We start from the raw sequence: 12690 nt of genomic DNA on the forward strand, positions 1-12690 counted from the left end.
TGTAGAGGCTGTCTAATAACTGCCTTATCAACAAACAGGCTTTAAATAGCGCAAGTTTCTGTCCATTCCTCCACTTTCAGAAAACATGCACACAAGCTGTCCAAGAATTGGGAAAGGTTTTCCCTCACCCCTTTTTAAAAAAACATTACCAATCAGGGTCTGGGAATTCAAAGGTTGGGCCTTTTCTCTGGAATTTGCTCCACTGGGTACATATCAGAGTTTGGCCAGAGTGTAATACATTGATAGATATCTATGTCCAGGGTCTTCTATTAACTACAAGTTGGAATCCCCTCAGTCAGGGCTGGTCAAAAATGTTCCACTGAAACTTCCCCCTTCCCCAGCCACAAAAATTGGGTATTTGGCTCAATGAAACTTTTCATAGAAAGCATCTGCCTTCCTAAAAAAAATTCAGGATTTCATCAGAAAGCCAAAAATGACAAAAAGTCAAATTTTCCATATAAAATACCCCACCTCATTTTCTGACTAACTCATCTCCAAAGCCAAATATTCCTGTCACAAGACAGGAGTCAGCATCCTTCATTCTGTTACACTAGCATTTAACTTACAGCCTTAGTTTCGCTCTTCGCTAAATTAATGGTAGCTCGTTAGTTCTGTGCGGGGCAATTGCTTCAACATCAGGTCTGCTCACCTCTTCTGTAGGGAAGAAATATTGTTTGCTCTTGCCATATGAAATCCACCTGGATACTACAGTGATGGCTGCCTTATTTTATCACCTACATTGATGATGATTACTGAACCACACCTGAACTTCAGGGGTGTGGCTGAGTGAGTATGTGGGGCAAGTTAGTAATATCAGAAAAACCATTCTGGACGGAAAGATAGGAGACTTTCTCCACTCTGGAAGTGTTCACCATTTAAAACAGTAAAATCAGGAGTGCAGAAAATTATAAGTGAATCACGATGAAACCTCTTTGTTAAACACTTTTTTCCAACTTCAGATGCTTCCTTTGCCTTTTAAAACAAGCAATTAGCCAAACTCTTTGGGTACAAAAGCAAAAAGCTAGGGCCCAGTCTCACAAGAAGTGGAGCACCCTGCTGGGAAATTGAGGGCAATGAGCCCCTCCCTCAGGATTAGTCCTGCAATTAGTGCTGGAAAAGAAAAGTTTTGCCATTTCCTAAATGTTCTTTAGACAATTCTCCCTCTGAAATCATAAGCCTTTTACGTGCAGAATGTCAAAGCTCATTGCATTTGCTGCCTGATCTAGTCTCAGGCAGTTTCAATATGCAGGCATAGTTCAGAGCGACAAAGGGAGATTGGGGGGGGGGGGGGGGGAATCAAAGGCTATGGGCTGTATAACTACTCAATGCAGCTCTTCATGTAACTGAGCTTGAAATGATTGAGGCTTCTCTAAGTGCAGCAAGCCAGTGTAGTCCAATGTTCTAAACATCAGGAGCCCTAGGTTCTAGTCCCACCTCCACCACTAGCCTGTTGTGTGACCTTGAACATATTGCTTCACATCTCAGGATATGTCTAAACCACACCAAAAAAAGCACCACCGCAGCATGTCTCAGAGCCCAGGTCTTCAGGCTCACACTACAGTGCTAAAAATAGCAGCATAGCTGTTCCCCCTCAGGCTCTGAAACCCAGCAAGGGGGTGGATCTCAGAGCCTGAGCAGAAGCATCTATGCTGCTATTTCATAGCCCAAGCCCTAGTCTGTAGGTGCAGACTTTGAGACTCTCTGCCACAGGTTTTGTTTTCATTTTTTTCATTTTTCCCATCTATAAAATGGGGAGAAAGCCAGTCTCCATCCACAGCTCTCCAAAGGAAGGTAAGCATTATAAGTGCTAGATACTACTGTAACTTCAACTCTCAAAAAGCAAGCTTTTCAAAATGTAATACATTTATAATACGACAGAATCAAGGCGAGATTGGCATGATGCCCTATATCATACCAAACGGGAGCTGAGTCTTCTCTTGCTCTTTTTAATGGCTATTGCTGATTGTCACAATTGTGACGTTACAAATTGAATCAAAGTGTATTTTTCCCACCTCCACGCCATGTTACCTATTTGCCCATTATTGCTAGTTTCCCTAGAGTTAGACCTGTGTGAAATCTAATAAGATTGTTTTAGGAGCTCCTTGTTTATATTCTAAGTCTGTGGAAGTCAGAATGACGATCAATATTTTGCCCTTGGTCTTCAGGTATCAAGCAGGGTAATTTAAGATTCAAATCCGATTGTAAGGGGAGGATTTTCAAAGAGCATCTTAGAGTTTGCAAGTTGAAGTTGGGATTGCACTGTCCGTGCATCGTGGTCCTGTATACAGTAACTTTCAAGTGCATCTATTCCTTGGAAGCACATGGGTGATTATTGTCAATACATTTACAGCCAGTTCAAATGGAGATCACAGTTACTCCTAACCACCTGTTCTACTCACTACATTTAATGTAGTTTGGTAGCTGAACATCTTTAGATAGAAATTACAGGCTCTACGCTGACCATTTGCCCCTGCGTGTGTATAAAAGGTGTAATCTGTACTGACCGCCTTTTCCATTGAAATGCCTTTTTTTAAGAGTTACTTTTACTATCCTTAGGCCCCAACCGAGCCAAGCACTTTAAGCACATACTTAAAGTTAAGCATGTGCTTGAGCAGATTTAAGTAAGTGCCTTGCTGGGTTTGTGCCATATTCTGTAGTTTTAAAACAAAACAACCCACAGTTGTCTTGATAGTTGACTAGAGCAGAGGCCAAGACCCTACAGCAGCAGATATTTCTTAGCCGTGGTTTTTAACAACATGACAAGTCTCTAAAGCAGTGGTCACCAACCGGTTGATTGCAATCAACTAGTCGATCCTGGAGGATCTCCCAGTCGATCGTGATCTCCGGTGGTGCAGTGTGGCTGCCGCTAAGGCAGGCTCCCTGCCTACCCCAGCTCCAGGCAGCTCCTGGAAGCGGCCAGAGTGGCCCCACAGGTGTGGGGGACAATGGTCTCCCTCCACGCTCTGCTCCTGCCTGCAAGCACCACCCTTGCAGCTCCTATTGGCTGGGAGAGCTGCGGGGGGCAGTGCTTGCAGAAGGGGGCAGTGCATGGAGCCATGTGCCCCCCGCACTCTCCCAGGGGCTGCAGGGGCACGTTGGCCCCTTCCGGGAGCAGTGTGGGGCTGGGATAGGCAGGGAGCCTGCCTTAGCCTCGCTGTGCCCACTGCCGACCAGGAGCTGCCGGAGGTAAGTGCTGCCCAGCAGGAGGCTGCACCCCAAACCTCATCCCTGAGCCCACTCCCAGAGCCAGCACCCCATACCCCCTCCTACACCCCAACACTCTGCCCCAGCCCGGAGCCCCCTCCCAGAGCCAGCACCCCGTACCGCCTCCTGTACCTCAATACTATGCCCCAGCCTGACCCCCCTCCCAGAGCCAGCATCCCATATCCCCTCCTGCACCACAACACTCTGCCCCAGCCCGGAACCCCCTCCTGCACCCAAACTCCCTCCTAGAGCTTGCACCCCTCACCCCTTCTTGTACCCCAACCCCTGACCCAGCTCGGTGAAAGTGAGTGATGGTGGGGGAGAGCGAGTGATGAGGGGGGTGATGGAGTGAGCAGGGCGGGCCTTTGGGGAAGGGACGGGGCCTCGGGAAAGGGGTGGGGTAGATCCTGGGTTGCCCTTAGATTCAAAAAGTGATCTTGGGCAGAAAAAGGTTAAAGACCACTGCTCTAAAGGAATATGATTTGGCCACAAGAAAGGGAGGGACACACACACACACACACACACACACACACACACACACAGAGGCAGGAAATGGATCAACCCTAATGGTGACAAACCCAGAATTCAAGAATCCAAGAGCATTTCAACCAACTACTACTTACTTGTATTTACACAGTGTATATTTGGTACACAGAAGATATGCAGGGTTACAGACGAGAGGTACTAGTCAGTGATACTTAGTATACCATTCCCCAATAGTAAAAGTGTCAGTCATATTCAATAATCACTAGGCTGTTTTGCTTTTAAGTCTGAAGTGTCAAATAAATATCAACATCAGATTTCAAAATACTCATGAGTTGATGTTCTTCATCACCCCACTCATGGGGGGGGGGGGAGAAATTTGCTAAGATTCAAGACTGTACAGGAATAGGTTATATCAGTGCCAATTTAAGGGTAGCCAATGTTTTAAACAAAATCCCCCACTCCCTGGCATTCGATAAACCTCAGATATTGGAAGGCAGAGAGGAGAAGCAGTAGAGATCGCTTTCTTTTGTTTCCCTTTTAACCAAAAACTCTCATTAGAACCCTAACCAAAGAATGTGGCAAAAGCATTACTAAACATAGGCCAATTCAGGAAAACATCACCACTTATCAGAGGGGTTTAAGCACATGTTTAAGCATGTGCTCATGGGCTTTCCTGATTGAGGCTCAAAACACAGTAAGTGCATGAGCTGGAAGAATGTATACCTAAGAGTCTGAAAGATACACAATATATTGACAGTACAGAACATTCTTCTGCTTGTGTCGTGTAGAACGGCTGATGCTGAAGACCTTGTTGGGTGTGTTGTTCCCCAGGATTTTTTTTCTCCCCAAAGGAAACACCTGACATTTTGAACTGTAGCATATTGTACAAAGGCACCACAACAATAACACTGCTCTTCGAAGTATTTATATGAGCCTCAAGGATAAGTCATCTCTAGTAGAGTTGATCTAGCAGTATCTAGAAAGAAGATACTCAGACTCAGGAAAATCACCCCAAACTTCCCTGCAATTTGATGGCAGAATTTTAACCAGGGGCTCCCTCCCAGATCACCACTCCAACACTTAGCTGAAATGCACGATGTATTAGTGGCTGTTCATACGTTTGGAGCATTATTAGCATTTCTAGCACACCTTTACTTTATGTGCTCTATCCTGTGTTATCAACCTGATGAAATACTAGTAACAGTACGATGCCAGTATTCTTACTAGTGCACAAGAGGCTCATATCTTAATTATTAAAGATCAGCTAATGCAAACAAATGGTCAACAAAACGTCACTGTTCTACAGAGGCAAGGCTATGGGAATAAACAGTGACACCGTTGCGTTTCACCCAGTTCTACACAAGTCAGCCAATATCACTACAACTTACCCTAGCGTCTTCCCCTGGAACCAACCCTAAGACCAAGAGTTTCCAATGTGACAAGTGAGTTGGGGCCCCCCAGCATCATGCGCATTACAGGGACCCAATTTCCAGAGCATGGGTGCTCAGCACTTTTTGGAAGTCAAGCCTCTTTCAGGAGTCTAAAAGTGAGCATCCAGAAATAGAGGGATGAAGGAAAATGACATCAACCTTTCACACACAAAAAAGAGAAAGAAACAATGCCCGCTGCTCTCTAGCAGCGGGTTTACCACAGAGAGGAGCTCAAGCTGTAAATCCAGATCTGGCTTTCAAACATCCCAGAGTCCGCAGTGTTCAGATTCAGGGATTTGCTTTCAGACTGTTCTTGGTTTATAATGAAATAAGGACCCACATAGTCTCCTTTACCAATTAGGCAAGGAACAGCTGTTAAGTGCCTTCTATTTTCCACAAGCCCCTTCTCCTTATCCACCCCAGCGGGTCCTTCTCTGACTAATGAAGGGTTGCTATGTGGTCCTTATTGCTTAAATCACATATAAGAACAAAGTGTACCTAAGCATGTTAAATCCAGGCATGCCAAGACTAGTCAGACAAGGCACAGCTGTGCAATCACCAGCTCTCAAAGTGATGAAAGAATAGGATTTGTTTTTCTAGAGCAACTTTCACACTCAAGTGGCTGAGAAACGGTGATTCAAGATGGATTAGGCAGTAGCTGATCAAGCTATGGCAACCATTGCAATAGCTCACAGGCAGTCTTGGGGCCCAATCCTGCTAACATACATGTTTGAAGAACTAAGCTCTGGGGCACTGAAATCTGTTGTATTGAGAAATGACGTGCTGCCACTGTCAGGCTGGAGGCAGGTTACTAGTGGAGTTCCTCAAAGATGATCGGTCTTGGGACAAATCTTATTTAACATTTTCGTTAATGACCTTGATACAAAAAGTGGGAGTGTGCTAATAAAATTTGCAGATGACACAAAGCTGGGAGGTAAAGCCAGTACAGAGGAGAACCAGAATATCATACAAGACTGGACAACCTTGAAAACTGGGTAACAGAATGCGATGAAATTTAATAGTGCAAAATGAAAAGTCATGAACTTAGAGACTAAGAACAAGAATTTTTGTTATAAATTGGGGACTGTAGTTGGAAGCGACAGATGCGGAGAAAGACTTGGGTATATTGGTCAATCAAAGGATAACTATGAGCCACTGATGTGATGCAACCATGAAAGAGGCTGCTAATGCAGCTAGGACGCATTAGGCTAGATATTACCGGTAGAGACAGGGATGTGTTATTACCATTATACAACGCACTTGTGATTCCTCATCTGGAACACTGTGTGCAATTCTGGTCTCCTATGTTTAAGAAAGATACATTCAAACTGAAACAGGTGCAGAGAAGGGCTACTAAGATGATCAGAGGAATGGAGACCCTGACTTACAAAGGAAACTTAAGGAGCTTGTCTTGTTTAGCCTAACAAAACAAAAGCTCAGGGGAGATATGATTGCTCTCTAAAAATACATCAGAGGGATAAACACCAGGGAGGAAGAGGAGTTATTTTAGCTAAGGGCCAATGCTGGTACGAGAATAAGTTGATATAAACTGGCCATCAAAAAAATTAGGCTTGTAATTAGACAAAGGTTTCTAACCATCAGAGGAGTAAAGTACTGGAACAGCCTTCCAAGGGGAGTACTGGGGGCAAAAAACCCAACATATTTCAAGACAGAGCTTGAGAAGTTTATGGAAGGGCTGGTATGATGAGATTGTCTAGAATGGCATATGGCATTAGCAAATGTCTCCTATGGCCAGAGATGGGACACTAGATGGGGAGGGCTCTGAGTTAATATAGAGAATTCTTTCCCAGGTATCTGGATCGTTCGTCTGGCCCACATGCTCAGGGTTTCTAACTGATCACCATGTTTGTGGTTGGGAAGGAATTTTCCCCCAGGTCAGATTGGCAGAGACTCGGGGAGGGGGTGGTTCGCCTTCCTCTGCGCGCAGGTCACTTGCTTGTCTGAACTAGAGAAAATGATGGATTTTCTATAACTTGAGGTCTTTAAATTAAGGTATCAGAACTGAAGTAACACGACCAGAGGTTATGGGCCTATTACAGGAGTGGGTGGGTGAAATTCTATGGCCTGAAATGTACAGGAGCACAGCCTAAATACTCATGGTGGTCCCTTCTGGCCCTAAAGTCTATGGGTATGTCTGCAAAGCAATAAACACCCATGGCTGGCCTGTGTCAGCTGACTCAGGCTCGTGGGGCTCGGGCTGCGGCGCTGTAAAACTGGAGTGTAGAGGTTTGGGCTCAGGCCAGAGATCTGGGACCCCACTAAAAAGGAGCAGGTTATAAAACCTCTAAAAAAAAAAATCTTTAAGCACCTTACAGACAGAGAACTATTATACGTTGGATTTACAACATATTGTGAATTTAACAGTAGCAAAAAATGTCCTATTGGATCTCTAGTTACTAAATCTTCATTTTTATTCTAAAAAAAGCCCCCTATTTAAAGTGCATCTCAACAGCCTGCTATATCACTATTCCTGATATTGAACATTGTTCTGCTAACAGCCAAGCCAATTCAACTCATTCAGCTATTAAACATGTCGAAAGGACTGGCAAAAATATAAAATAATATCTTCCAACCCAGTACAAAAGAATATTATTTTGTTATTTGTCTAATCCTCATGTCAGTGTAATATGTGGTGCTACCAGGTCTTAGGTATCTTCATCATCTTCACTTACAGTTTTCCATAACATTAACAATATTCATCAGCCTTCTGAATTATCAATATTTCCAGAATTCTTCCAACATGTAAGGCCTCATTCTGCCTTTTCTTGTGCCCTCAGATTTCCCGGTTGAAGCCAAGGCACACAGATACCATGATGATGAGCACTGTATAAAATGACTGATGGAGACAGACAGCGAAGAAGGCAGGATTGGATGCTAAATATGCTCACCAGGTGCACCGATCCATGCATTTTAAGCAGATCACACCTCAATGCATAATTTTTCATTGCTTCAAACCCTTGTTCCACGTACACACACTACTGTGGTGGCCCAATCTTTGATTGGCATAAATATCAATGTGGAAAAACGTTATTTTTTTTAAATGGCATTTATTAATGTCAGTTTATAGTCCAATTCTGCAAATTCCTGCTCAGGCAAATAGTCAGTGCGACTACATAGGCCACTAAAACCTGCTTGTGTGAAAAAAAGGTTTGCAGGACTCTTGGTTTTATTCAAACCATGTTCAATATTTAACTGCACACCCTACTTTAATTCCATGGAAGTGTTGAATAGGCCCCTATTACTTGAGAGAAAAGGAAACCAGAAGAAAGAAAGATGACAAGCTCATGATGAAGGCTCAGCATACTGTAAGTTTACTTGACTGCTTATTAATAGGCATGTTTTCTGTGCATTGTGTTCTCTTTCTGATCAGCATGTTTACAAAACCAAAATTTCAGTTGAATCAAACATAGTGATCCATTTCATAAGCATTTCTTTTAGTTCTTCCTATTTTGTTTTTAGGCATGAACTGTTATATCAATCTGGCTTTCAACGGCTGGCTGCTTCTGGCTTATAACATTTTTAATAGCTATTTCTCACTATTTCAGACATGTAGAGAAATGAACAATGTTGCCTCCACCCAGACACACACATTTACAAAGCTGCAGCCACACAGCCCTTTCCTTATTTTGTAAATTGTGTGAGCCTTTTGAATTTACTCCTCACTGATATGTTTTGTGTTCTGGCAGCAAATTTACTATTGATTTCTGATTCAGACGCTGTGGAATGATTGAAACTCCTCAACGTATCAGCTGAATAACCTTCTAAGTGCTAAATGAGGTTAGTTTAGAAGATCTATTCCTCAACAAATTAGGGACCCAATTTTTGTTTGACTTGAATAATTGAAATGAAAGTGCTATAACAGGCCTCTCCCATTTAAATTATTCAGCGTCTGGTATTCTTCCTCTTTGGATCTTGTGCATATCCAGGAAATGTCTGCTATGCCCAGGAAATGTGTGCCATGTACAGTGGGGGGAAAAGCATTAGAAAATGAAGTTCGGGCCCAAATGAACTAATGACATCTATTCTTTACAGCGAGGTGTTGAGAAAAATTTGATCCCTAATGCTACGGGCTACTTCTGAGTCAGAGCAGCAGTTCACCCTAGGTCTTGCCAACCTTGGAGCATCACGCAGGGTCAAATGTTCACATAGATTAACTGTTCTTGAATAATTTAACTAATGTGGTAGATACAAGTAGGCTTTTCTCCAACCTGATATATGTCTCTTAATTTTGGGAGCTCTGGACAGATTATCTTCACTTTGGTATGTGAAGTTTCACAGCGTGCCCTTTGTTTTCTTGTACACTCTCCTTCCCCACCAGTCAACATTGGCACCAACCATTCTTCAGGGGTTCAAAGTGGCAGCATGAAGAGACTCAACATCTAGATACTGTTGAGGCAGATCTACCATTAATCCAAGCCAACAGATCCTGTGGCTGACCAAATTAATGGAGGCAGGGGTTTTAGTTGCATTTGGGGGGGGGGGGGATAGGAGCACAATGCCATGGAAAGAATGCATAGCAAGAGGCAAAATTAATGCAATTTCAGTAGAGGATTTCATATCTCCATTTCTGGAATCATTTTTTTTAAATGGAAACTCAGTCCTGCTCAGAGGCTAAAAGAATATCAGTTATTTTGGACAGAATATATCTTGCACAAGAGCTGCCATTTAAAAACACACACACACACACACACACACACACACAAATATGACGACATAACTGTAAAACACTCGGTCCTAAGTATTATGGAAATTTTTAAAATAAGTGTTATAAGGACATTAAACTGCTGATGTTCCTTAAGAACAAACAAACCAAACACAGTTATGTAGGAGCCGATTCGTCTCTCAAATTACATTTGCTTTACACTGGTGTTATGGCCAATCACATTTCTCCCGATATTCACCAGCATACGTGAGAGGTGAATTGGACCTAAATGTTTATTTTTAAAATGCACGGTCCTGATATTCCAATCTTGTCCACACCTTGAACTGCTGAGCAATCATTTACAGCTATTCAGCAAGAAAGAGGGGCAAATTAATTAAATGGCAATCTTGTTTCCACTGAAGCAAATAATATTTCTAACACTACACTCTTGAAAGTCTTCAGTGGATGCTGCTTTTAATTTTATTTTTATTTTTTAAAAAGTCAGTGCCAGCAGTGGAATAAGCAGTCTTGCTACAATAAAGCAGGAGTGAGCTTTCAGACAGGAATTTCAACAGCCATATCCATGTTAGGTACTACTCCTTTAAGTGACTAATAGCTGAAATCAGCAATATATTTTTAGGACCCAAAGGATGGAAGAAAATAAAAGTTAGGGAAACAGGAGGAAAAACATCAGGTCACAAAGAAAGTGATGGCTGCCATATTTGGTAAACTATACATCGAAATGGTACATTTTAAATTCAAATAAGAGCTTTATCTTTAAAAAAGTATGTGTGTGTGTGTGGGGGGGGGGAGCTAATGAAAACAGATGAAGACACACACACACCTTCCCGGGGTTTAGCATCAGTGTGTAACAATGTGCTGTACCACAAGGTGAGATCCTCCACACTCCAATGCCCACCCACCACATCTGCATTAGTAACCAACATTGATTCTGTTCCCATGATGACCCGTGTGTATAAAAATACAAATATACACACACACACAGAGGTGTGTATGCAAGCATTGATTTAATCAAGCTCCATAAGACAAGCCAGTGCACTGCCTGATGAGAGTGGCAAGGAAAGGTGCATCCCATTCTCCTGAGGGCAATGGAGGTGAGAATGGAAATCATTAAGGTCTCATTATGTTCTAATTTCACAACAATAACGTCAAAATGGACTCTATTGCCCCCCCCCCACACACACACACACACACACAGGGGAGAGGCAGCACCAAGCCGGGCCCCACGAAAGAGCATGCAGATCAGTAGGGTAACTGCTGCTGTAAGAATGACCACATATCTCAGGACAAAAAGAAATGAAAAGCCACATCCTCCTTGGCCAGGGTTTGTTTGCGTCTGGCTGTGTGTGTGTGCGCGCTTTAATTCAAGCCAATGTCTCCGTCACCTGGCTGAACCCAGATGAAAGGGAAATGTCACACTTCTCCCAGGTGGAGCAGAGCCGCAGAGACAGCCCAGCCCACACGGCGGAGACCCAGCGGAGAGCATGGCAGAGGGAGACACAGACATGTCCCCGGCTCCCTCCAGCCGCTCCAGGGTCGCTACCTTGCAGCAGCAGGTTCGCTTCGTGCCAGATGCTGGCCTGATAGCAACGGGGGAAAGGAAACACTTGCCGGGCAAGCCTGGACTTCCCCCCACATTCCCCCCCCTGAACAAAACAAAACCCGACCAACCAGACGGGGTCGGGATGAGTGAGCTACATCCCACCCCCATCGCAAGCTACGTGATGGACACACACAGCGCTGGGGGGCAACAGAACATGTCTCGGGTAATATGGACTAGCAGCTCCCCCTGGGCTAGTTATTCCGTGCATGGCGGGGAGGTGGGGGTGGGGGGGACAGGTTGTAGTTCTGCAGATTTATTTATTTCCCCCCTCGATCTTCAGAAAGCATCACACACACGCTCACTCACTGGGGCTCTGTCACACACACACACACACACACACACGCGCGGGCGCGCGCGCCCAGAGCTGCGCCTGTATCACGCTTGCAAAGCCGAATAAATGCCACCCGCGTGCATAAAACAGCAAACTTATCCCATGCCGAGCCATAAAGCGCGCGGGGGGGGGGGTGAGACACGGGCGGGGGGAGTTGGATTAGGAGTAGGATTTTTTTTTTTTGCTCACCCTCAGGGCTGAGAGATCTATCTCATCCAGGCTCCGAGCCGGAGAATCACTCGCCATGTTTACTTCTTTGCCGGTGAAATTGACCAAAAATATAAATGAAACGCTGCGATCTTCTGCGTGGATCCCCACCTGGGTCTATTACACTCCTCTTCTCATGCGGGGGGTCGGGGTGCGAGACACCCCCACAGCGCGCCAAGGAAAAAGACAACACAACCAAAAAACAATAACACAAGAAAACAAAAAATCCCTCAGCAAACGGTGCCTGCCTGGGCAAATCTTCCTTTGCAATCCTTTTGGTAGGGAGGGTGAGGCCGGTGCAAAGCTAAGGGTGATGCTGGGGAGTGGGTGTATTTAAATAGGACATGCTTTTCTGTGGATGGCGGCTGCATTGGCTGCTGTTATAATGAGACACATCAACTCCTCCAGTCGGATGGAGAGAGAGCCACACAAGTGTCTATCACGGCTTCCTGGGAGGAGTGAGAGTCACAAAGTGGGTGTTGCCTTCCCTCAGGAGAGAGGCAGTATTTCCATGCCATGTGTTTTGCACCATTATCCTTCAGGGGAAAGGAATGAAGGTAAAAACTGCCTGGACCTGGACCTTGCCGATTTGTGGACCTATAACCCTCAAATGGGACCATCAAAATAAAGAACAATTGTAACAGATCCTGTCCCTTCAAAAGAAAAAAAAAAACACACTCACCCCCACAAAACACACACACACATCCTTCCTACAGTTGGAGCACCACAAAAACCCGGATCTGGC

General features: G+C 44.3%; 1 protein-coding gene across 9 annotated transcripts in view; it reads right to left on the reverse strand.

The window, feature by feature from the left end:
• The window catches only part of TNIK (TRAF2 and NCK interacting kinase), a 313537-nt gene extending 301207 nt beyond the window's left edge, over positions 1–12330 (reverse strand). For all 9 annotated transcript variants that reach the window (XM_054040025.1, XM_054040031.1, XM_054040026.1 and 6 more), the window contains exon 1: positions 11928–12330. In XM_054040025.1, the coding sequence (XP_053896000.1) occupies positions 11928–11984 (57 nt within the window). In that variant the 5' untranslated portion in view covers positions 11985–12330. The remainder of the gene's footprint in view (positions 1–11927) is intronic.
• Positions 12331–12690: the final 360 nt, after the last annotated feature.

This window comes from Malaclemys terrapin, chromosome 9 (genome assembly GCF_027887155.1).
Source record: "Malaclemys terrapin pileata isolate rMalTer1 chromosome 9, rMalTer1.hap1, whole genome shotgun sequence".
Lineage (NCBI taxonomy): Eukaryota > Metazoa > Chordata > Testudines > Emydidae > Malaclemys > Malaclemys terrapin.